This window comes from Cinclus cinclus, chromosome 33, assembly GCF_963662255.1.
Source record: "Cinclus cinclus chromosome 33, bCinCin1.1, whole genome shotgun sequence".
NCBI classification, from domain to species: domain Eukaryota; kingdom Metazoa; phylum Chordata; class Aves; order Passeriformes; family Cinclidae; genus Cinclus; species Cinclus cinclus.
Genome location: NC_085078.1, coordinates 2,886,832 through 2,909,216, shown reverse-complemented (window position 1 = coordinate 2,909,216; position 22,385 = coordinate 2,886,832). Strand labels below are relative to the sequence as shown.

Below are 22,385 nucleotides of genomic sequence, written 5' to 3'. Positions count from 1 at the left end.
GAGATCGACAACGGGGAGGGACGGGACAGGGGTGGGGGGTGGAGGGAACTGCTGGGGGTTGTGGAGGCCGGGGAGGGGGCGTAGGGACCCCCGGGGATCTGTCGGGACCTATCGGAGGCACAGGGATCGTCGGGATCCGCAGGGACCGGGAGAGGCTCTGAGGAGCCCCAGGAGCAACAGGGACCATAGGGACCCCCGGGGATCCACAGGGACCCCCAGGATCCTTCAGGTGCTGTAAGAACCCGCAGGAACCCCTGGCAGCTAAAGGGACCTATAGGAGCTATAAGGGACCATAGGTGTGGGGACCCCCCAGAGCCATCGGGACCCCCAGGGACCCCATAGCCACCCCCTGACCACCCATAACCCTCTCGGGGTCTGCACTGGGACCCCCAGATCTGTCAGATCTTACAGCCTTACCTCTAGGGCTCAGGTGACCCCAGTGATCCCCAGGACATAAAGGGACCCCATGGGGTTCCCCGGGCACCCATAGGACCCCCCCCCCCCCGGGCACCCATAGGGCCCCTCTAAGGACCGAGGAACCCCCGAGCACCTATAGGACCCCCCAGCCCCTCAAAGCACCCCAAATCCCCACCCCCCCCAGCGCCATCGCTGGGGGTCGGGGCTGGGGGGGGGAGCACCCCATGGAGTGGGGCCGAGCATCCCCCTCCCCATCCCCCCCGGCGGGGTCCCACTCCCCCTCACCCCCCCTTTCCCCATCACCCCCCTTTTCCCCCCTTTTCCCAGAGGGGTCCCGCTCCCCTTTCTCCCCCTCCCCGAGGGGGTCCCGCTCCCCTTCTCCATCCCCAGCAGGGTCCCGTTCCCCATCCCCCCCATTCCCGGGGGGATCCCGCTCTCCTTCTCCTCCATCCCCGGGGGGATCCCGCTCCCCATCCCCACCGGGGGGCTGGGAACCAGCCCGGGCAGCTTTCGGGGAGCTGCGGCTGGAGGAGGTGATCGGGGCCGGGGGCTTCGGCCGCGTGTTCCGGGGTACGTGGAGGGGTCAGGTGGTGGCGGTGAAGGCGGCGCGGGGGGACGCGGGGGCGGCGGGGGCCGCCAGCCTGCGGAGGGAGGCTCGGCTCTACGCCCGCCTGCGACACCCCAACGTGGTGGCCCTGAGAGCCGTGTGCCTGGAGCCCCCCCACCTGTGCCTGGTGATGGAGTTTGCGGCGGGGGGGCCGCTGTCCAGGGCTCTGGCCGGCCGCAGGGTCCCCCCCGCCGTCCTGCTGGACTGGGCGCGCCAGGTAGCGCGGGGGATGAGGTACCTGCACTCCGGGACCCCCGTACCCCTCATCCACCGTGACCTCAAATCCAGTAATGGTGAGGTGGGGTCTGGGATTGGGGAGGGGGTGTTAATCAGGGAGGTGTGGGGGTTGTACAGGTTGCGGGGGGGGGGTGGGGTGGGGTCAGTCCTCAAATCCCAGGGTTGGGGGGTCCAAGTTGCTGGATGAGGAATCCCAAGCGTTGAGGTTGCCACGGTGGTGGTGGGGGGGGGGAGTGTCACAAAAATTGGGGGCTCCAGGTTGGGGTCTCAGTCCCCAAAGTCCTCAGGGTGGGGGTCCTGGACTGGGATGCCCAGACTGGGAGGCCACTGGTTGCTCACTGGTGTCCCCAGGGTGAGGGTCCTGGCTGTCCCTAGCGGGGTAGGGGGGTGCAGAGGCCGAGCTTTCCAAGGGGCAGGAGACCCCAGATGTTGGGGGGGTGGGGGCGGCACTGGTGGGGGGGTCACTGACCCCGTGCCCCCGCAGTGCTGCTGGCCCAGCCCGTGGTGGGGGACGATGTGAGTGGGAAAACGCTGAAAATCACCGATTTTGGGCTGGCCCGGGAGTGGCAGCGAACGACCAAGATGAGCGCGGCCGGGACCTACGCCTGGATGGCCCCCGAGGTCATCCGAGCATCCACCTTCTCCAAGGGCAGCGACGTCTGGAGGTGGGGAGGGGTCCTGGGGGTCCTGGCAGGGAGGGAGCTCTGAGATTTGGGGTGCCCAAACCCCTTGGGTGGGAGATTTGGGGTTACCTGGACTTTGTGGTGTCAAGTTTGGGAGGTGTCTGGGTGCCTTGTGGGGCACCTGGATACTTGTGGGGTGGTTTTGGGAGATCGGAGGGGTCTGACCCCCCCCCCCTTCCTCCTGCTCCCCAAAGTTACGGGGTGCTGCTGTGGGAGCTGCTGACCGGGGAGGTGCCGTACCGGGGCATCGACGGCCTGGCCGTGGCCTACGGGGTGGCCGTGAACAAACTGACCCTGCCCATCCCGTCCACCTGCCCCCCGCCCTTCGCCCAGCTCATGGCAGGTACGGGGGGTCCAGCAGGACTCGGGGGGGGGGGGGTGTCCAGGGGGCTCAGAGGGGTTGGGAGGTTCTGGATATTGGGGTTTTGGGGGGTGCCCAGACCTGTGGGTTGCTGATGAGGGGGTTGGGGGGTACCTGGACACCTGGGAGATGTTTGGGTTGCCCAGGAGCCCCCCGCACCAGACCCCCGGTTTCCCCTGCAGCCTGCTGGGAGCAGGACCCCCACCGGCGGCCGGGCTTTGGGACCATCCTGCGGCGCCTGGGGGGGCTGGAGCCGGGGGGGCTGGGGCCCCCCGAGTCCTTCCACTCCCTGCAGGAGTCCTGGCGCCGTGAGATCCAGGGGCTCTTCGACGAGCTGAGGGCACGGGAGAAGGTGGGACCCTCCCCCCAAAACACCTGAGATATCCCTCAAGTTCGTGGGACACACCCCTGAACACCTGGGACCCCCCCCAGAACACCTTGGAACCCCCCCAACACCTGGGATACTCCCTAAAAGCTGGGACCCTGCCTAACACTTGGGACCACCCTTGGACCCCATGGACACCCTTGGACCCCTTCAACAATTAGGGGAACCATCCCAAGACCACCCCCCCCCTCTCCAAAACCTCCCTGGGACCCCCAAACTCCTCCCCAGTGACCCTGCCCTGCCCTGCTGCCATTCTTTGTCCCCATGACCCCGTTGTCCCTGGGACCCCCATGACCCCCCAAACCCCCCCACGCCCCCCCGTGTCCCCATGTCCCCCCAGGAGCTGCGCAGCCGGGAGGAAGCCGTGGCCAGGGCCTCGAGAGCCCAGCGCTCCCAGGCCGAGGCGCTGCGGCAGCGCGAGGCCGCCGTGGCCCGCAGGGAGCTGGAGGTGCTGGAGAGGGAGCTCAGCCTCATGCTCAGGGGACCCCCCCGGCCCCCCCCCGGCCCCCAAGCGACGCCGACCTCCCTTTCGGAGACCACGGAAGCCAGCGGACCTCATTGGCATGCCCCAGGGTGGGGAAATGGGGCTGGGGGCTTTGTGGGGTGTTGGGGGGTTCTGGGGGGTCTTAGGTGAGCAGGGGGAATTTGGGGGTCCGGGGGATTTGGGGGTCCAGGGGATTTGGAGAGGTGTTGGAGGAGCAGAGGGTGTTGGGGGCTTTGGAGGTCTGGGGATTGGGGGAGGCTGTAGAGTGTCTGGGTGCCCTTTGGAGGTTTTTTGGGATTTTTTTGGGGCTCTCCTGACCCCAGTGCTCCCACCCCCTCCCCAGATTTCAAGCACCGCCTGACGGTCCAGGCCTCACCCGGGGGGGACCCCCGGAGCCACGACCCCGAGGATGGGCCGGGGGAATCCCCCCCCTTCCCCCGCCTGCGCGCCATCCAGCGTGAGTGATGTCATGGGGGGGGTGACGTCACACCAGGGGTGACACCCCGGGTGACACCGCTGCGTCCCCTGCTCTGTGTCCCCAGTGGAGCCCGAGGAGGAGGAGGAGCCGCCGCGGGGCCGCGGGGGCCGGGGCGGTGCCCCCAATGGCAGGTGTGTCCCACCTCCCCCCTTGGGGGTCTGGAGGGGGTCAGGGGTGTCCCAGCCCCCCCTCCCCGGACACCGGAACCCCCCTGGACACTCGGGTGTCCCCCACAGGCGGCGGCTGCGGCCGGACGAGACCACCTGGTACCTGGACACGGAGGAGCTCAGCCCGGGGGACGCGTCCCCCAACGGTGGGTCTGGGTGGGTTCAGGGTTTGGGAGGGGGTCCCATCCCGCTGTCCCCCCTCCCCACACTGAGCCGGTTGTGTCCCGCAGGTGAGGCCGGGCCCCCGGAGGCTGAGGAGGGTCGGGGGTCTCGGGGAGGGACCCCCCGGCTGCTGCGGAGGGCGCTGCTGAAGGGCTCGGCCCTGCTGGCGTCTCTGGGGCTGGGTCGTGACCTGGCCCCCCCCGAGTCCCCCCGCAGCCCCCCGCCCTCCCCCGGCCTCCTGCGCCTCTCCCCGCGCCGCTGGGAGCGGACCCTGGGGTCCCCAGAGTCACCCGGGACCCCTGAGATGGGTCGTGCCTGGACACCCGGGACCCCTGAGCCAAACCAAGCCCGGACCCCCGGATCCCCCGATCCCAGTGGAGTCCGGACCCCCGGGACCCCCAGGACCCCCGGGACCCCCGAGCAGGGGCGAACCCAGACCCCCGGGTCCCCAGATCCCAGCGGAATCCGGACCCCCGGGACCCCCAAGATCCCCGGGACCCCCGAGCAGGGGCGAGCCCGGACCCCCAGGACCCTGGAGCTGAATTGGTCCTGGACCCCTGAGCAAGGGGGAGCCAGGACCCCCGGGACCCCGGGGACCCCCGAGCAGGGCCGTGCCCGGACCCCCGGGACCCTGGAGCTGGGTCAGCCCCGGACCCCTGGGACCCCTGAGCCACGTCGTGCCCGGACTCCCGGGACCCCCGAGCTGGGGCTGCAGCCTTCACCCCGGGGAGCGCGGAGACCCCGAGAGCTGAGCCCAGCTGGGACCCCCGAGTGGGGTAAGAGGGACTGAGGGTGAGGGGTGGCTTGGGGGGACAGATGTGGGGGACTGGGACACCCACGGGGGAGCTGTGGGGCAGGAGGGGGCGGTTGGGGTGAGGGCGGTTTTAGAGGGTGGCCCAGGGGCGGCTGTGGGGCATTTCTGGGGGTCGTGGGGCAGTTTTTGGGGGTCGTGGGGCAGTTCTGGGATTCTGATGGGATTCAGAGGGCCGTGGGGGCACTGCCAGGGGGTGTTCTGGGTGAGTCGCGGGGCAGTTTTGAGGGTCATGGAGCAGTTTTGAGGGGGTTATGGGGCAGTTTTTGAGGCTGGGGGCGGTCGCACCGCCCCCCAGCCCCGCCCTTACCCGCAGGCCCCGCCCGGCCCCGCCCCTCCCCGCTCCGCCCCCGCATCGATCCCTGGAGCTTCGTGTCCGCGGGACCGCGCCGGGCCCCTCCCCCCGCCGAGCCCCGCCCCCGAGACCCTTTCACCGACCAATGAGAGCTCCCGCACCGCCTTGGATCCGCCCCCGCCACACTACTGAGACCAATGAGCGGCCGCGAAGGACATGATTGACAACAACAAGTCCTGCCCCTGGCGCGGGCCACGCTCCCGCCGGGTTGTGATTGACAGCTGCTGCGGCGGAAGCTCCGCCCACGCGGACACGCCATTGGGCAAAGCAAAGGGCATTAGAAAAGCCCCGCCCCCTCCTGGGCGGGGCCCCACGGCAGGAAATCACGCCCCCTCCCAGGGCAAACCAGGAAGCTCCGCCCTGATTGGTGGGCGCGCGGAGACCACGCCTCCTCTCTGCGGAAGCCCCGCCCCCAGGCGGTCCCGACACTGGACGGGGGTCCCGGGTGGTCGGGGGGGGGGGGGGGGGGGGGGAGGGGCTACTGTGACCAAATAAAACTCCCGGGACCCCAAAACTGCCTGAGCGCCTCGTCCTGCCCTGGGGGGGCACGGGGGGGGGGGGAGGGATGTGTGGGGGCCCGACCCCCTGGGGAGGCGAATCTGGGGTTCGGGGGGGTCCCATAGGCACCCACACCCCATCATGGGGGGGGTCCCAGCGCTTTTGGGGGGGTCCTTTCCACCTTGGTGGGGGTCCCAGCGTTTCCGTCTGCCCCCTCACCCTGTGCGGGGTTTTTGGTGTTTGGGGGGCATTCAGGGGTTTCGGGGAGGGGGGGCTCAATCTACCCATGGTGGGGTCCCAGGAATTTGGGGGATCCCCGTTTCGCTGTGTGTGGTGGGCGGGGGGGAGGTTCAGGGGTTCGAGAGGGCCGCAGCCTCCCACGGGTGGTCTCAGGAGTTTGGGGGGAACCCCAGCACCCTCGTACCCCATCCTGGGGGGGGTCTCCAGGCATCCATTGAATTCTCATCCCCTCCACGGTACAAATTCCAAAAGTTTTGAGGGTATCACCCCTCCCGTCCCACCGTTCCCCACCCCCCCCCCCCCCACGCCGTGCCCGACGCTGGAACCGGCCCGGCCATCCGGGCTCCTCCCCTCCCCCCAGCCCCCACCCCCCCTTCCCCCCCCCCCAATTCCTGGAGCGGACCCAGGGCTCGGCCCACGCCCCCCTCCCCCGCCCGGGCCCCCCCTTCGCTCCCCCCCATCCCAGCGCCATCCCAGGCGGCCGCGGGAACTCGGGAGTCCGGCGGGATCCCCCACCCCCACCCCCAGCCCCGTGGCCGGGACACCCCCCCCCGAGGGGACCCCGTGTCCGCCGAGGGGACCCCGGGGCCCGGGACACCCCTGGGGGGGACCCCAGCATCCGGCAGGGGGGGGCTCCGGCCTCTGGGACATTCCCCCCCCCCCCCCCGAGGGGACCCCACGTCCGGCGAGGAGAGGGGGGACCCAAAAAGGGACCCTCGGCCTCTGGGCTGAGCGTGACTTTTGGGGGGAGCCTCTGGAAGGGGCACTGACAGCTGGGACCCCTCCCCAAAAGGGGACCCAGGCGTCCGCCACCCTTTCAAGGCTCGGAAGACACTGGGAGCGTCCCCCCCGCCCCCACGAGGGGCCTCCAGAGTCCGGGACCCCCCCCCCCCTCCTCCCGAGGGGTCTCCAGCGTCCGGGCCGGAGCCCCCGCCCGCCGCGGGGTCGGGACCGGGGGTCTCGGGGGTCTCGGGGGGGACAATGTGGCGCTGGGGGGGGCTGTGGGCGGCGCTGGCGGCGCTGGCGGCGCTGGGGGGGCGCGGGGGGGGCGCGGCCGTGGCCCGGGAGCGATTCAAGGTGGTCTTCGCCCCCCTGATCTGCCGGAGGACGTGTCTGAAGGGGCTGTGCCGGGACTCGTGCCAGCCCGGCTCCAACATGACCCTGATCGGAGAGAACGGGCACGCGGCTGACACCCTGACCGGGTCCGGCTTCCGAGTGGGTGAGTGACACCGGGACAGGGGGACAGGGACAGACGTGGGGACATGGGGACAGACAAGGGGACAGGGACACCCTGACCGGGTCCGGCTTCCGAGTGGGTGAGTGACACCGGGACAGGGGGACAGGGACAGACGTGGGGACATGGGGACAGACAAGGGGACAGGGACACCCTGACCGGGTCCGGCTTCCGAGTGGGTGAGTGACACCGGGACAGGGGGACAGGGACAGACGTGGGGACATGGGGACAGACAAGGGGACAGGGACACCCTGACCGGGTCCGGCTTCCGAGTGGGTGAGTGACACCGGGACAGGGGGACAGGGACAGACGTGGGGACATGGGGACAGACAAGGGGACAGGGACACCCTGACCGGGTCCGGCTTCCGAGTGGGTGAGTGACACCGGGACACGGGGACAGGGACAGACGTGGGGACATGGGGACAGACAAGGGGACAGGGACACCCTGACCGGGTCCGGCTTCCGAGTGGGTGAGTGACACCGGGACACGGGGACAGGGACAGACGTGGGGACATGGGGACAGACAAGGGGACAGGGACACCCTGACCGGGTCCGGCTTCCGAGTGGGTGAGTGACACCGGGACACGGGGACAGGGACAGACGTGGGGACATGGGGACAGACAAGGGGACAGGAACACCCTGACCGGGTCCGGCTTCCGAGTGGGTGAGTGACACCGCGACAGGGGGACAGGGACAGAGACATGGGGACAGGGATGGGGACAGACATGGGGACACCGGAACAGGGACATGGGGACAGGGATGGGGACACGGCCAGGATGGGACACGATGGGAATGGGGACACCGGGGATGGCACTGGGACCAGGGTGGGACAAAGGGGACAAAAGGATTTGGGGGGGGGGGGGAATTCAGGGGTCTCGGTGTGTTTTTGGGGGCGGTCCGGGGGTCTCGGGAGGTCTGGGGGCGCTCGGTGTGTTTTTGGGGGCGGTCCGGGGGTCTCGGGAGGTCTGGGGGCGCTCGGTGTGTTTTTGGGGGCGGTCCGGGGGTCTCGGGGGGTCTGGGGGCGCTCGGTGTGTTTTTGGGGGCGGTCCGGGGGTCTCAGGGGGTCTCTCTCCCCACAGTGGTGTGCCCCCTGCCCTGCATGAACGGGGGTCAGTGCAGCTCCCGTTCCCACTGCCTGTGTCCCCCCAACTTCACCGGCCGCTTCTGCCAGGTCCCCGCGGGGGGGGGGGGCACGCTCAGGGGGGGGACCCCCCCCCTCCTCCCCCCCCCGCGCCCCCCGACGCCCCCCCGGACCCCGGCCCGGGTTCCAAGGTCGCCGTTTACGCCGTCCAGGTCATCGCCGATGGCCCCGGGGGGGCTGCGGCTCCCCCCGAGCCCCCCCCCGGGGCAGCCCATGGTGGGGGGCACGGGGGGGGGCACGGGGGGGGACACGGACACGGGGGGGGACACGGACACGGGGGGGGACACGTCAGCCACGCCACCTTCGTCGTGCCCCTGGGGCCGGGACACCACTCGGCTGAAGGTACCGGGAGGGGGGGGCTTGGAGGGGTTTGGGGGGGCTCGGGGGTGGGGGGGGTGTAGGGGGTGGAGAGTTCTGGGGGTCCCGTGTCTGGGGGTGCCCATATGGGGGGGTCCCAGGGTGTCCTACTGGGGTTGGGGGGGTCCCAGGGTGCCGAATTTTGGGGATCGGGGTGTCGCAGGGTTTGGGTTCTTAGTGGGGATCATCCCACGTGCCGGGTTTGGAGGTTTGGGGGGGGGGGGGGGTCCCCAGTTCTGGATTTGGGAGCTCGGGGGAAGGGGGTCCCTGGGTGCCGGATTTTGGGGTTCAGGGGGGGTCCCAGTTACCATTTCCCCAATCCCTCCCCCCCCCCCCCCCCCCCCTCCAGCACAGGTGCCCCCTCCCCTGGTGAACGTGCGGGTCCATCACCCCCCCGAGGCCTCGGTTCAGGTTCATCGCATCGACCCGCGCCCCCCCGAGGGGGCTCCCCGGGGTGGGGGGGGGCTCCTGGCGCACCCCGCTCAGCCCCCGGCGGGAAGCAAACCCCCCGCGCCCCCCCGGCCCCACACCCACAAACCGCTGGGCCGCTGCTTCCAGGAGACCCTGCCCAAGCACTCGGTGAGGGGGGGGGGAGGGGGTGTCCAGGCACATTTTGGGGTTCGGGGTAGGGGTCAGAGGGCTGGGATTTTGGGGTGTTTTGGGAGGCTGACACCACCCCCCCCCCGTTTAATGCTGCAGCACCCCGCGCTCACCGAGCTCTGGGATTGCTGCCGGGGGTCTCTGTGGGTGCGGGGAGGGGGGGGTGGGTGTCACGGGTGGAATTGGGGGACTCGGGGGTGTTGTTTTTTTGGGGTGCTGACCCCCCCGTGCCCCCCCCCCCACAGTGTGGCAGTAACCCCCTGCCCGGGCTCACCAAGCTCGAGGATTGCTGCGGCAGCATCGGCAGCGCCTGGGGACAGAGCAAGTGCCACAAGTGTCCCCACGTGCAGGGTGGGTGGGGACCCCCACCCTCGAACCCCCCCCCCCCCCACTCAATCCTGCCATGAACACACCCCCCCCCCCTCTTCAGCTGTTGGGGACACCCCCCGCCCTCCTAGGACCCCCCCCGCACTCCCCAAAAAACCCCCCCATGTGGCCGAGACCCCCTACCCGGAAAACTTCCTCAGCTTGCCCTGATGGGGACTTGGACCCCCCAGAACCCCCCAGGACCCCCAGAACCACCCAGAACCATCCAGGACCCCCCAGAACCCTCCCATGAATCCCCCAGGACCCCCTAGAACCACCCAGAACCATCCAGGACCCCCCAGAACCCTCCCCTGAATCCCCCAGGACCCCCAGAACCACCCAGAACCATCCAGGACCCCCCAGAACCCTCCCCTGAATCCCCCAGGACCCTCAGAACCCCCCAAGAACCCCCCAGGATCCCCCCAGCATAAAACCAGGACCCCCTCCCCCCCAGCTGCCCCCCACCCCCTCCCCAGATTCTCCCCCTCCCCCCGCTGCCTCCCCATTCTGGGGCTGACCGGGGGGGTCTCGGGGGTCTCTTGCAGGTTCGGGGTCCCCGAAAGCGGCGCGGGGGGAGCGCGGGGGGGATTGTCCCCAGGGCTACAAACGCCTCAACAGCTCCCACTGCCAGGGTAGGGGGCGAGGGGGGCGTGGGGGGACCCGTGTCACACCTGTGCCATGTGTGTTCTACCTGTGTCACACCTGTGTCATACCCGTGTCACACCTGTATCACACCTGTGTCACACCTGTATCACACCTGTATCACACCTGTATCACACCTCTATCACACCCATGTCACACCCGTGTCACACCTGTATCACACCTGTGTCACACCCATGTCACACCTGTATCATACCTGTATCACACCTGTGTCACACCTGCATCACCTGTGCCAGGTGTGTTTACCTGTGCCACACCTCTCACAGACACTGAGTTCTCTGTGCCCGGCAATTTTGGGGGGGTGGGTGTGGAACAGGAGCTGTACCCGTGAAGGACTCAGGTGCGCCATACTTAGCTCAGGTGTGCCGTACCTGGCTCAGGTGTGCTCACACCTGCCTCAGGTGTGCCGTACCTGGCTCAGGTGTGCTCACACCTGGCTCAGGTGTGCCGTACCTGGCTCAGGTGTGCCATACCTGGCTTAGGTGTGCTGTACCTGGCTCAGGTATGCCATACCTGGCTCAGGTGTGCTATACCTGGCTCAGGTGTGCCGTACCTGGCTTAGGTGTGCCGTACCTGGCTCAGGTGTGCCATACCTGGCTCAGGTGTGCCGTACCTGGCTTAGGTGTGCCATACCTGGCTCAGGTGTGCTATACCTGGCTTAGGTGTGCCGTACCTGGCTTAGGTGTGCTGTACCTGGCTCAGGTGTGCCATACCTGGCTCAGGTATGCCGTACCTGGCTCAGGTGTGCTGTACCTGGCTCAGGTGTGTTCACACCTGGCTCAGGTATGCCATACCTGGCTCAGGTGTGCTGTACCTGGCTCAGGTATGCCATACCTGGCTCAGGTGTGTTCACACCTGGCTCAGGTGTGCTGTACCTGTCGCAGACATTAACGAGTGTGCCCTGCCCGGTGTGTGCCAGCCCGGCGAGTGCCGCAACACCCAGGGCAGCTTCCGCTGCTCCTGCTCGGCCGGACACGTCCTGGGCCCCTCCCGGAGCCAGTGCCTGCGTACGGGGGGTGTTTGGGGGTCCTGGGGGGTCCTGGGGGGTCTTTCCAGGGGGTTCTGGGACGTTTTGGGGGTCCTGGGATTCTGGAAATTCTGGGGGTCCTGAGGGGTCCCGGGAGATCCTGGGCCCATCTTGGAGCCAGCGTCTGTGTATGGGGGGATTTTGGGGGATTTTGGGGGTTCCTGGGGGGGTCCTGGGGGTCTTTTCTTGGGGTTTCTGGGACTCTTTGGGCATCCTGGGGGTCTGAGGGTTCTGGAAATCCTGGGGGATCCTCCCAGAGCTCGCACATGGGGATGGTTGAAGGGGGACATGGTGGGGGGGGGGGGGGGGGCTCTGAGATTTTGGGGGTCCCTGGGGAGGGGTCTCTGAGGATCCTGACCACCCCCCACCAGGAAAGCCCGGCGAGCAGTTTGGGGGAAGTCTGTGGGATTTTGGGGCTCTGTGGGATTTTTCAGGGGATTTTTCTGGGATTTTGGAGGGGGGGGGAGGGGGTTTGAGGAGGGGTCCCTGAGATTGCTCTTCCCCCACCCCCCCCTCCCACAGCCGAGCCGGGTGAGGAGCGGGGTCTGTGTTTCCGGCTGGTTTCGGGGTCTCAGCAGTGCCAGCACCCCCTGCCCACCCGCCTGACCCGCCGGACCTGCTGCTGCAGCGTGGGCAAGGCCTGGGGGGGCCGCTGCCAGCGCTGCCCCCCCGACGGCACCGGTACGGGGGGGCTTTGGGAGGGGTCGCTGCCGCACTGACAGCTCCGGTTTTGGGTCTGGGGGCTTTTGGGAGGGGTCGCTGCCGCACTGACAGCTCCGGTTTTGGGTCTGGGGGCTTTGGGAGGGGTCGCTGCCGCACTGACAGCTCCGGTTTTGGGTCTGGGGGCTTTGGGAGGGGTCGCTGCCGCACTGACAGCTCCGGTTTTGGGTCTGGGGGATTTTAGAGGGGTCGCTGCCGCACTGACAGCTCCGGTTTTGGGTCTGGGGGCTTTGGGAGGGGTCGCTGCCGCACTGACAGCTCCGATTTTGGGTCTGGGGGCTTTGGGAGGGGTCGCTGCCGCACTGACAGCTCCGGTTTTGGGTCTGGGGGCTTTGGGAGGGGTCGCTGCCGCACTGACAGCTCCGGTTTTGGGTCGGGGGGGGGGGGGGGCGATGTCACTTTGGGACCCTCTACTCACCCCCCGTGTCCCCCCAAATTTTTCCCCCAGCGGCCAAGGGGGACCCTCCCCACCCTCCCAGGGAGAGCCGCAGCCCCCTCTGGGGAGCTGGGGGGGTCCCAGGGCGGTTTGGGGGTGTCCCCCCCCACCCCGCTGACCCCTCCCCCCCCGTGCCCCCTCCCCCAGCCGCGTTCAAGGCCATTTGTCCAGCGGGGAAGGGCTACCACGTGCTCACGTCCCACCAGACCCTGACGATCCAGGGCGAGAGCGACTTCACTCTGCACATCCACCCCGACGGGACCCCCGAGAGACCCCCCCGGCCCCCCCCCGCCCGCCCCCAGCCCGGTGCCGCCCGATGCTCCCCCCCCCACCAGGTCGGACACCCCCTCCCTGAGTGACTTTCCCCCCCCCCCACCCCACCCCCCAAATCCTTGTGTTCCCCCCCCCCCCCCCCAATCTCCACTGGGGGGTTCCTGTGTCCTCCTGGGCTCCCATGGCCACTCCCTGTGCCCCCCCCAATATCCCCTGTGACCCCCCCCATGTCCCTGTGACCCCCCCAATACCCCCTGTGACCCCCCCAATACCCCCTGTGACCCCCCCATGTCCCTGTGACCCCCCCAATATCCCCTCTGACCCCCCAATATCCCCTGTGACCCCCCCCATGTCCCTGTGACCCCCCCAATATCCCCTGTGACCCCCCCATGTCCCTGTGACCCCTCCAATACCCCCTGTGACCCCCCCAATATCCCCTGTGACCCCCCCAATACCCCCTGTGACCCCCCCATGTCCCTGTGACCCCTCCAATATCCCCTGTGACCCCCCCAATATCCCCTGTGACCCCCCCAATACCCCCTGTGACCCCCCCATGTCCCTGTGACCCCCCCAATATCCCCTGTGACCCCCCCATGTCCCTGTGACCCCCCCAATATCCCCTGTGACCCCACAGACCCCCTTTCCCCCCCCCCCCCCTTTCCCCTTGGTGCCCCCCCATCCCCGTGCCCCCCTCCCCCTCAATATCCCGGGACCCCCCCCATGACCCCCCTGTTTTGTTTGTCCCTCCCCCCCCGCCCCACGGTGGGGGGGGGTCAGTTTGGGGTCTCAGCGCCCCCTCCCCCCGCAGCTGTGACCCCCCAGGCCATGGTGAGTGTGGGGGAGGGGGGGGGAGGGACCAGCATGACAGGGACGGACTGGGGGGGGGAGGGGAGGGTCTCACGGGTCTGTGGGGGGCGGGGGGGGCATGGAAGGGTTTGGGGGGGGGCTGGGAGGTGTCGGAGGGGGGGCTGGGCTGGGGGCTGGGGGCGCGGAGGGGACAGAGGGGACATCGCTGTCCCCCCCCAGCTGCCGGCGTTCTGGAGCCCCTCGGAGGAGCAGGGTCTGGAGCAGCCCCCGGGGAGCAGCGACCCCCCCCGGTACCCCGGTAAAAGGGGGGAGGGGGTGCGGGGGGGCAGGGGAGGGGGAGGGGACGGCGGTGGGGACAGTTTGGGGACAAGGGACGTTTTGGGGACGCGAACCGGGATGAAGAGAAAGGACCGGAAGGGGGTTGGGGACACTTTGGGGACACGAATGAGAGCGAAGATGGGCACGGAGATGGGGGCTGGGGGGCGCGGGGATGGGGACGCGGACGGGGCGGTGTCCCCGTGTCGCCAGTCGGGACATGTCGTGTGTCCCCAGCGCTGCTGGCCCGGCCCACGCCCGCCCCGCTGTGGCGGCTGCCCCCGGAGCAGCTCACACGCAGCGCCGCCGAGATCGCGCCCACCCAGGTCACCGGTGAGGGACCCCCGGGATCCCCCAGAAACCCCCAAGACCCTCCTGGGATCTCTCTAGGACTCCCAGGACCCCCGACCCTCCCACCAGAATCCCTGGGACCCCTCCCAAAAAGCCCCGAGGCTCTCGTTGGGATCCCCCCAATGTTCCCGGGACCTCCAGACTCCCTCAAGACCCACTGAGATCCCCAGAGATGCTCCAGAACCTTCTCCAAGACCCCCAGAACCCCCTTGGGAGCTACCCTTGAACCCCCAAAATCCCATTGGGACCTCCCCCCTCCCCATCACACACCCCCAAAGCTCCTTGGGGTCCCTTCGGGACCACTCAGTGCTCCTGGGATCACCCCAAAATCCCTCTGGGACCCCCCCCCCCCCCCCCCCCCAGAGACGGACGAGTGCAAACTGAACCGGAACATCTGCGGCCCCGGCGAGTGCGTGATGGGCCCGGGGGGCTACAGCTGCCTCTGCTTCCCGGGGTACCGCTGGCACCCCCAGCGCCGCTACTGCACCGGTACCGGAACCGGGACGGGGGACAGGGGACGGGGACGTGGGGATATGGGGACATGGGGACAGGGGACATGGGGACACCGGGACATGGGGACAGGGGACAAGGGACGTGGGGACATGGGGAGATGGGACACTGGGACACTGGGGCTCTGGGGACATGGGAACACCAGGACATGGGGACAGGGGACATGGGGACACCAGGACACTGGGGACATGGGGACACCGGGACACTGGGGACATGGGAACACCAGGACATGGGGACAGGGGACATGGGGACACCGGGACACTGGGGACATGGGGACAGGGGACACCGGGACACTGGGGACATGGGAACACCAGGACATGGGGACAGGGGACATGGGGACATGGGGATATGGGACACTGGGGACATGGGTACAGGGGACATGGGGACACTGGGGACAGGGGACATGGGGACATGGGGAGATGGGACACTGGGACACTGGGGCTCTGCGGACATGGGAACACCAGGACATGGGGGCACTGGGGGACGGGGACATGGGGACATGGGGAGATGGGACACTGGGACACTGAGGCTCTGCGGACATGGGAACACCAGGACATGGGGACAGGGGACATGGGGACATGGGGATATGGGGATATGGGACACTGGGGACATGGGGACATGGGTACAGGGGACATGGGGACACTGGGGACAGGGGACATGGGGACATGGGGAGATGGGACACTGGGACACTGAGGCTCTGCGGACATGGGAACACCAGGACATGGGGGCACTGGGGGACGGGGACATGGGGGACACTGGGACACCGGGACACGGAGGGGAGCATGGGAGGCACTGGGGGGCACAGGGGACAAGGGGTTATGGGGGTGTGGGGGGCTTGGGGAGGATGCAGGGGACACGGGGGACACGAGCGGGACAGGGGGATTTGGGGTGTGTGGCGGCACCGGGAGTGTCACACATGCAGTGACACACCTGCGACACACCTGCGACACATCTGTCCAGATGTGAACGAGTGCGAGACGGAGCCGTGCGGGGCCGGGCGCGGTGTGTGCATGAACACGGGCGGGTCCTACACGTGTCACTGTCACCGCGGGTTCCAGCTGCGCCTGCACAAGGGGCTGCGCACCTGCACAGGTACGGGAGGGCCGGGGGGACACGGGGACATGGGGACACCGCGGGGATGGGGGGGGACGTGAGGGCATAGGGGATGTGGGGACACGCAGGGCACGGGGAAGGGACGGGGACAAAGGGAACAGGATTGGGGACAGGGCTGGGGACAGGGCTGGGGACATGTGGCAGGTTTGGGGACTCAGGGCAGGGTTGGGGACAGGGAATGGGATTGGGGACATGGTCCAGGTTTGGGGACTCAGGGCAGGGTTGGGGACACCGCCCGGGGTTTGGGGACAGGGCAAGTGACCCTGCGTGTCCCCACAGACATCGACGAGTGTGCCAAGGGTGACGTGTGTGGGGACGGTGGCACCTGCTCCAACGTGCCGGGCCACTACAAGTGCGAGTGTCACCCGGGCTACCGGCGCAAGGGCTCGAGGCCACCGCTCTGCGAAGGTGACACGGGGGGTGGCGACACTGGAACGGGGACACAAAATCACCGGGGACGGACGCAGGGTGCTGTTGGGTGTCCCCTGATGTCCCCAACGTCCCCGATGTCCCCAATGTCCCCCTGCCGCCGCCCCAGACATCAACGAGTGCCTGGACGTGGGGACGTGCCCCGACTCCAAGTGTGAGAACCAGCCCGGGGGGTTCGTGTGCACCCCCTGCCCCCCCGGCTTCCGCGGCCTCAACGGCGCCTGCCTCGGTCAGCACCCCCGGGGACCCCCCCCCTCCTGGGACCCCACAAAACCCCACGGGACCCCCCCCAACACCTCCAGAATCCCCCAAAAACCCCTGGGACACACCAAAACTTCCTGGGATCCCCCAAAATCGCCGGGACCCCCCCAAACACCTCTGGGATCCCCCAAAACCCCTGGCACACCCCAAACCCCTCCAGAACTCCCCAAAACCTCCAGCACTCTCCCAGCACCCCTTGAAATCCCCCTTGGATCACACAGGACCCCCCCAGACCCTCTCGGAACCCCTGGAGACCCCTTTATCTGTGACCCCCATCTTGGGGATCCCCCCCCTCTTGAACCCCCTCCCCAATATCCACACGCTCTCCCCGCTCCCCCAAATCTCCCCTGGGAGCCCCATCCCTACCCCCGCCTTGTGCCTTTCCCCCCCCCCCCCCCCAAACCCCCCAAAACTCCCACCCCGGCCCGCCCCCACACATCACCCCCGACCCCCCCAAGAATTGGGGGCTCACGGGGGTCTCACAGATGTGAACGAGTGCGAGGCTGGGGGGCTTTGCCCCGGGGGGAGCTGCGTCAACACCCCCGGATCCTACAAGTGCCAGTGCCCCCCCGGGCTGCAGCCGGTGCGGGACCCCCCCCGCTGCCAAGGTACCCCCAAATCTGGGGGACTATGGGGGGGTTTGGGGGTCTGTACATCAGGGAGGTCAATGGGGTTCGGGGAGGGGGGCTCTGGAGGGGTTTTGGGGTTTGGGGATGGATCTGGGGGGTGGGGTTGGAATTTGGGGATGGATCTGGGGGGTGGGGTTGGAATTTGGGGATGGATCTGGGGGGGGGGTTTGGGGGTTTGAGGATGGGTCTGGGGGGGGAGAGTTTGGGGTTTGGGGAGGGGTCCCTCACACGGAGGTCTCGTTTTTCTTTGCCCCCCCCCCCCCCTCCCAGACATCGATGAGTGCGAGTTCGCGGCCGCCTGCGTGGGGGGGGACTGCGTGAACACGGTGGGGTCGTACCGGTGCCTGTGCCCCCCCGGCTACGCTCTGGTGCACGGCCGGCGCTGCCAGGGTGAGTGTGGAGACCCCCTCCCCAAAATAAACCCCCAAACATCCCCGAAACAGCCTCAAAACAGCCCCAAAACTCCCCCAAAACGACCCCAAAACGCCCCTGAAAACGACCCCAAAACAACCCCCAAAACAACCCCAAAATTCTCTCCCAAACAGCCCCCAAATGGCCCCCAAACACTCCCCAAAACAGCCCCAAAAAACCCCAAAGCAGCCCCAAAATCCCCCCCCCCCAAAGGAGCCCCCCCAGGTACGCACTACCATTGCGAGTGTGAAGACCCCTCCCCAAAATAAACCCCAAAACAGCCCCCCCCACCCCCAAAACAACCCCTGAGCGATGCCGGGGTGGATGTGTGGAGACCCCCCCCCCCCCTCCCCCCAGTGCTCGGGGGGGTCTTTGGGGTGTCTCACGGGTCCGCCCCCCACTCAAATCCCTCTTCCCCCCCCCCTCCAGACATCGACGAGTGCGCGCTGGACCCGGGGCTGTGCCCCCCCCCCGGCACCTGCACCAACCTCGAGGGCTCCTTCAGCTGCCGCTGCCCCCCCGGATACGCCCCCAGCCCCGATGGGCGCCGCTGCCTCCGTGAGGAGGGGGCTGGGGGCGTGGTGGGGGCACGGGAGGGTCTGGGGGTGCCTCTGGAGGATCCCTGGAAAAAATGGGGGAGGGGAGCACTGAGGGGTTTTGGGGTATCCCAGGGGAATTGGGAGGGTCCTGGGGGGGTTCTGGGTATCCCTGGGGCTTTGTGGGGTGGGGGTCCTAGGGGGTCCCTGGGGTTTTGGGGGGGTCCGCGGGGGGTTCTGGGGTATCCCTGGGGTTTTGGGGGGGTCCGCGGGGGGTTCTGGGGTATCCCTGGGGTTTTGGGGGGGTCTAGGAGGGTTCTGGGATATCCGGGGGTGGGGGGGGGGTGGTCTGGGGGATCCCAGAAAGGTCAGGGAAGGGCATTTTTAGGGGGTCCCTGAGACAAGAGATTTTTATGGGTGCTGGGGTGTTCCTGGGGGTCTGGGGGTGTTCCTGGGGGTCCCAGAGAGGCCTGAGGGGTCTCTGGGAGATCCCTGGAGTTCAGGAAGGGGGGGGGGGGGGGAGGGTGCGGTTCTAGGAGGGTCTTTGGGGTGGGGGGCATCCCTGGAATTCTGAGGAGTCATTGCGGGGTTTTGCGGGGGGAATCCTTGAAGCTCTAAGGGCTCTGAGGGATTTTTGGGGGATCGCTGAGATTCTGGGGGTCCCGTTGACCCCCCCCACCCCCCCTCTCTTGCAGCTCGGGAGCCCCCCGCCCCCCGTAAGGAGTGTTACCTGAGCCTGGAGCTGCCCGTGTTCTGCGACGCCGTCCTGGGGACAAACGTGACCCGCGGCGAGTGCTGCTGCTCCGTGGGGGCAGGGTGGGGGGACCTGTGCGAGGTGTACCCCTGCCCCCTCCCCTCCTCGGGTACGGGGGGGTTGGTTTGGGTGGTCCCAATCAGTTGTCACCCCGGTTTTCTTTTTTTTTTTTTTTTTTTGGGGGGGGGGTGGGGGGGTTTAGGGAGGTCTGAAAGGGGCTTGACACCCCCCCCCCCCCCCCCGTATCCAGCAGAGTTGAAGTCCCCCTGAGGGGTTTGGGGGGGTCACCAGGGGTGGGTGAGGGGTCCTCGGTGATGGTTTGGGGGTTCCGAGGGTGGGTTGGGGGTTCAGGACCCCCCCCTCCCACTCTCACTTTGACTTTTTTTTCCGCCCCCCTCCCCAGCCGAGTTCGTGTCGCTCTGTCCCGACGGGAGGGGCTTCATCCAGGACGACAACGGCCTCGACTACGGGGTCCCCGCACACCGGGGTGAGACCCCCGCCGTGTCCCCCCTGTCCCCCCTCCCCCGGGGGGTTTCTGTCCCTTGCCGCCCCCCTCCCCCGTCCCGAGGGTCCCCGTTTTTCCAAGGCCAGCTCCTTGTCCCCTACAATCCCCTGCGTCCCGAGCGTACCCCGCGTCCCCGAAATGGGCGGGTGGGGGGGTGGGTGGGTGGGTGGGGGTGGTCCCTGACCCTGACCGACCCCCCCCCCCCCCCGGGGGTGCCCCCCACCCCTTCAGACATCGATGAGTGCGGGCTCTTCGGGGACGAGATCTGCAAGGGGGGGAAATGCGTGAACACCCAGCCGGGCTACGAGTGCTACTGCAAAGCGGGCTTCGACTACGACAGCGCCCTGCGGCAGTGCCTGGGTGAGGGGGGGTCCCCAGGGGGGGCTGGGGGGCATGGGGGGCCATGGGGAGCAAGCAGCGGGGTCCAGGAGCAGCCTGGGATGTTTGGGGGTATTGGAGGGTTCTTGGGAATTCTGGGGTGTTAAGGGGTCCTTGGGGTGTTGATGGGGAGGCTCCTGGGAGTGCTGGGGGGGGGGTCCCTGGGGTATTTGGGATTCCTGCAATGCCAAGGGAATCCCTGGGAGTCCCGGCAGGTTCTGGCAGTGTTGGGGTTGGGGGTCCCTGGGGATCCCGGAGGTTTTGGGGATCACTGGGGTCCCCAAAAACCCCCCCCGGTCCCCGTTCCCAGACGTGGACGAGTGTCTGGACGAGTCGAACTGCGTGGACGGAGCGTGTGAGAACACGCGCGGTTCCTTCCGCTGCACCTGCGGGCCGGGGGCTCGGTACCACCCGGGGCTGCGGCGCTGCCTGCCCGCCCCCGAGCACGGTGAGAGCCCCCCGGGCATCGTGAGACCCCCCCCCCCCCCCCCCCCCCCGGGCATCGTGAGAACCTCCCTGGGGGGGAGCGGGAGGGGGTTCCGGTGGGTGGGGGGTGGGGACTGCGGGCACGGTGAGACCCCCGTGGGGACCGGAGGTTTGTGCCTCCCCCCACTCAGACTCGTCGGGATTTCGGGATGTGGGGGTGGGGGGGGGGGGGGAAACGGAGATTTGGGGGTTCTCTGGGGAGGGGTCTGAAGGTTCCTGACCCCTGGCCCGGTCCCACAGAACGCCCCCCCCCGCCGGAGCGGCGGGACGTGTGCTGGCAGCGGCGGGGGGACGAGGGGGTGTGCGGGGCGCCCCTCGGGGGGGGTCCCCTGACGCTGGACGAGTGCTGCTGCCGGGGGGGGGCCGGCTGGGGACCCCATTGCCGGCCCTGCCCCCCCCGGCCCCCAGGTGACTGCGGGGAGCCTGGGGGGGGAGGGGCTGTGGTGGTGGTGGTGGGGGGGGTTTGTAGGGTCCTAGAGGGGATTTGGGGTCTCTGGGGTGGGGCTGGGGGATTGGGAGGAGCTCTATGGGGGGGGGGAAAGGGGGGGGTTGAGGGGGTCCGGGGTGGGATGGGGAGGTTTGGGTGGGTTCCTATGGGATCTGGGGGTCCCTGCTGAGGGTCCTGGGGGCGCTCGGAGGGGCTGACGTGGGGGTGTCGTTCCCCCCCCCCCCCCAGGGCTGCCGTGCCCCCCCTTGCAGAGCGAGAGCAATTCCTTCTGGGACGTCAGCCCCCTCGGCCTGGGGGGGCCCCGCAGAGGTGGGACCCCAAAACCCGCACCCTCAACCCCTCCCCAGGACTCCCAAAACCCCTTGGATCCCACCACCCCCCTCCCCAACCCCAGGACCCCAAATTCAGAACTGAGACCCCACTTTAGGACCCCAAACCTGACCCTAAACCCGTTTGAGCTGGGATTCCCCCCACCCCCCCCCCCATGCCCCCCACCGTGGGTGCCCCCAGTCCCCCCGTGTCCCCCCCCCAGGTGACGACAGCTCTGAGGAAGACTCTGCCGAGTGTCCCTGTCCTGGGGGGGTCTCCGGCCGCTGCCTCCGCTCCCCCCGGGGGGGCTGCGAGTGCCCCCCCGGCTTTCAACCGGACCCCACCCGCACCCGCTGCCTCGGTGAGACCCCCCACCCCCCCCAGAAAGTGGGACCCCCCCGAGTGACCCCCAAAGCACCTCTGGGACCCAGGGCTTTGGAGAGGTGGGAAGTGGGGAGGGGGTCAGTACCCCTAAATATTGGGGAACCCCCCGGGGGGAATTTGGGGGTCCCCGATACCCACAGACCCATCAGTGGGTGCCGGCTCTTTGTGAGGGGCAGTTTTGGGGCTCGCAGGGGATATTTTTGGACCCCCTTATATCGACGAGTGTCGAGACCTCTCAGCGTGGGGAAATTTTGGGGATTCCACGAGGGGAAGATTGGGAGTCCCTGGGGGGTTATTTTGGGGGTCTCTGACCTGTGTGTGTTCCACCCCCCCCCCCCTTTCAGATATCGACGAGTGTCGGGACCCCCGGGGGGGTCCCCGCTGCCCCCGCGAGCGCTGCATCAACACGAGCGGCTCCTTCCGCTGTGCCTGCAAAGCCGGGACCAGCCGGGCTCGGCCTGGGGGGCTCTGCCTGCCCCAGCGCCGCTGAACCCCCCCGGGACCCCCCGGGCCCGACCCCAGTCCCCCCCGGACCCCAATAAAGGATGTGGGGGAACGGCCCCAGCGCCGCTGTCTGAATGGTGGGGATTTTGGGGTGGGATTTTTGGAGATTTGGGCGCTTGGGAGGATTTGGGGGGAACTGTGGCAGTTCGGGGTACTTGGGGCAGGGTTTTGGGGGACGTGGGGGAGATTCGAGGTGAAATAGGGAAGAGTTTCGGGCCACATCGGGGAGAATTTTGGGGTGAAATTGGGGGGAATTTGGGGGTGAAATCGGGGGGAATTTGGGGGTGAAATTGAGGTGATTCGGGGGTGGCATCGTGGGTAGGTCGGTGTGAAATCGGGGGAAATTTAGGGGTGAAATCGGAGAGGATTTAGGGGTGAAACTGGGAAGGATTTTGCGGTGAAATCGGGGGGAATTCAGGCAGAAGCCGAGACCACGCCCACAACTCAAACCACGCCCCCCAACCGACGCACACCTCTGAGACCACACCCACCAAGAACCACACCCTCCGAGCTCGTCCAATCACGGGCTGCACCGCCCACAGGCCCCGCCCGCTCC

General features: G+C 68.3%; 2 protein-coding genes across 2 annotated transcripts; both read left to right on the top strand.

Moving 5' to 3' along the window:
- Positions 1-582: 582 nt before the first annotated feature.
- Positions 583-5,584, top strand: MAP3K11 (mitogen-activated protein kinase kinase kinase 11). The gene is given in 11 exon segments (XM_062511917.1): positions 583-1,317; positions 1,746-1,926; positions 2,139-2,287; positions 2,488-2,657; positions 3,031-3,183; positions 3,185-3,263; positions 3,518-3,631; positions 3,717-3,783; positions 3,889-3,965; positions 4,050-4,757; positions 5,109-5,584. Coding segments are annotated over 11 exon segments (2,502 nt in total). The 5' UTR covers positions 583-641; the 3' UTR covers positions 5,237-5,584.
- Positions 5,585-8,203: 2,619 nt separating this feature from the next.
- Positions 8,204-21,815, top strand: LTBP3 (latent transforming growth factor beta binding protein 3). Its single transcript, XM_062512024.1, is given in 26 exon segments — positions 8,204-8,342; positions 8,345-8,453; positions 8,553-8,602; positions 8,967-9,196; positions 9,463-9,568; positions 10,129-10,215; positions 11,128-11,250; positions 11,793-11,951; positions 12,574-12,761; positions 13,726-13,804; positions 14,059-14,154; positions 14,536-14,661; positions 15,643-15,774; positions 16,075-16,203; positions 16,334-16,453; positions 16,944-17,093; positions 17,385-17,504; positions 17,955-18,083; positions 18,757-18,924; positions 19,219-19,302; positions 19,552-19,680; positions 20,009-20,146; positions 20,425-20,592; positions 20,861-20,941; positions 21,165-21,302; positions 21,670-21,815. Coding segments are annotated over 26 exon segments (3,309 nt in total). The 5' UTR covers positions 8,204-8,218.
- The last annotated feature ends 570 nt before the right edge of the window (positions 21,816-22,385 follow it).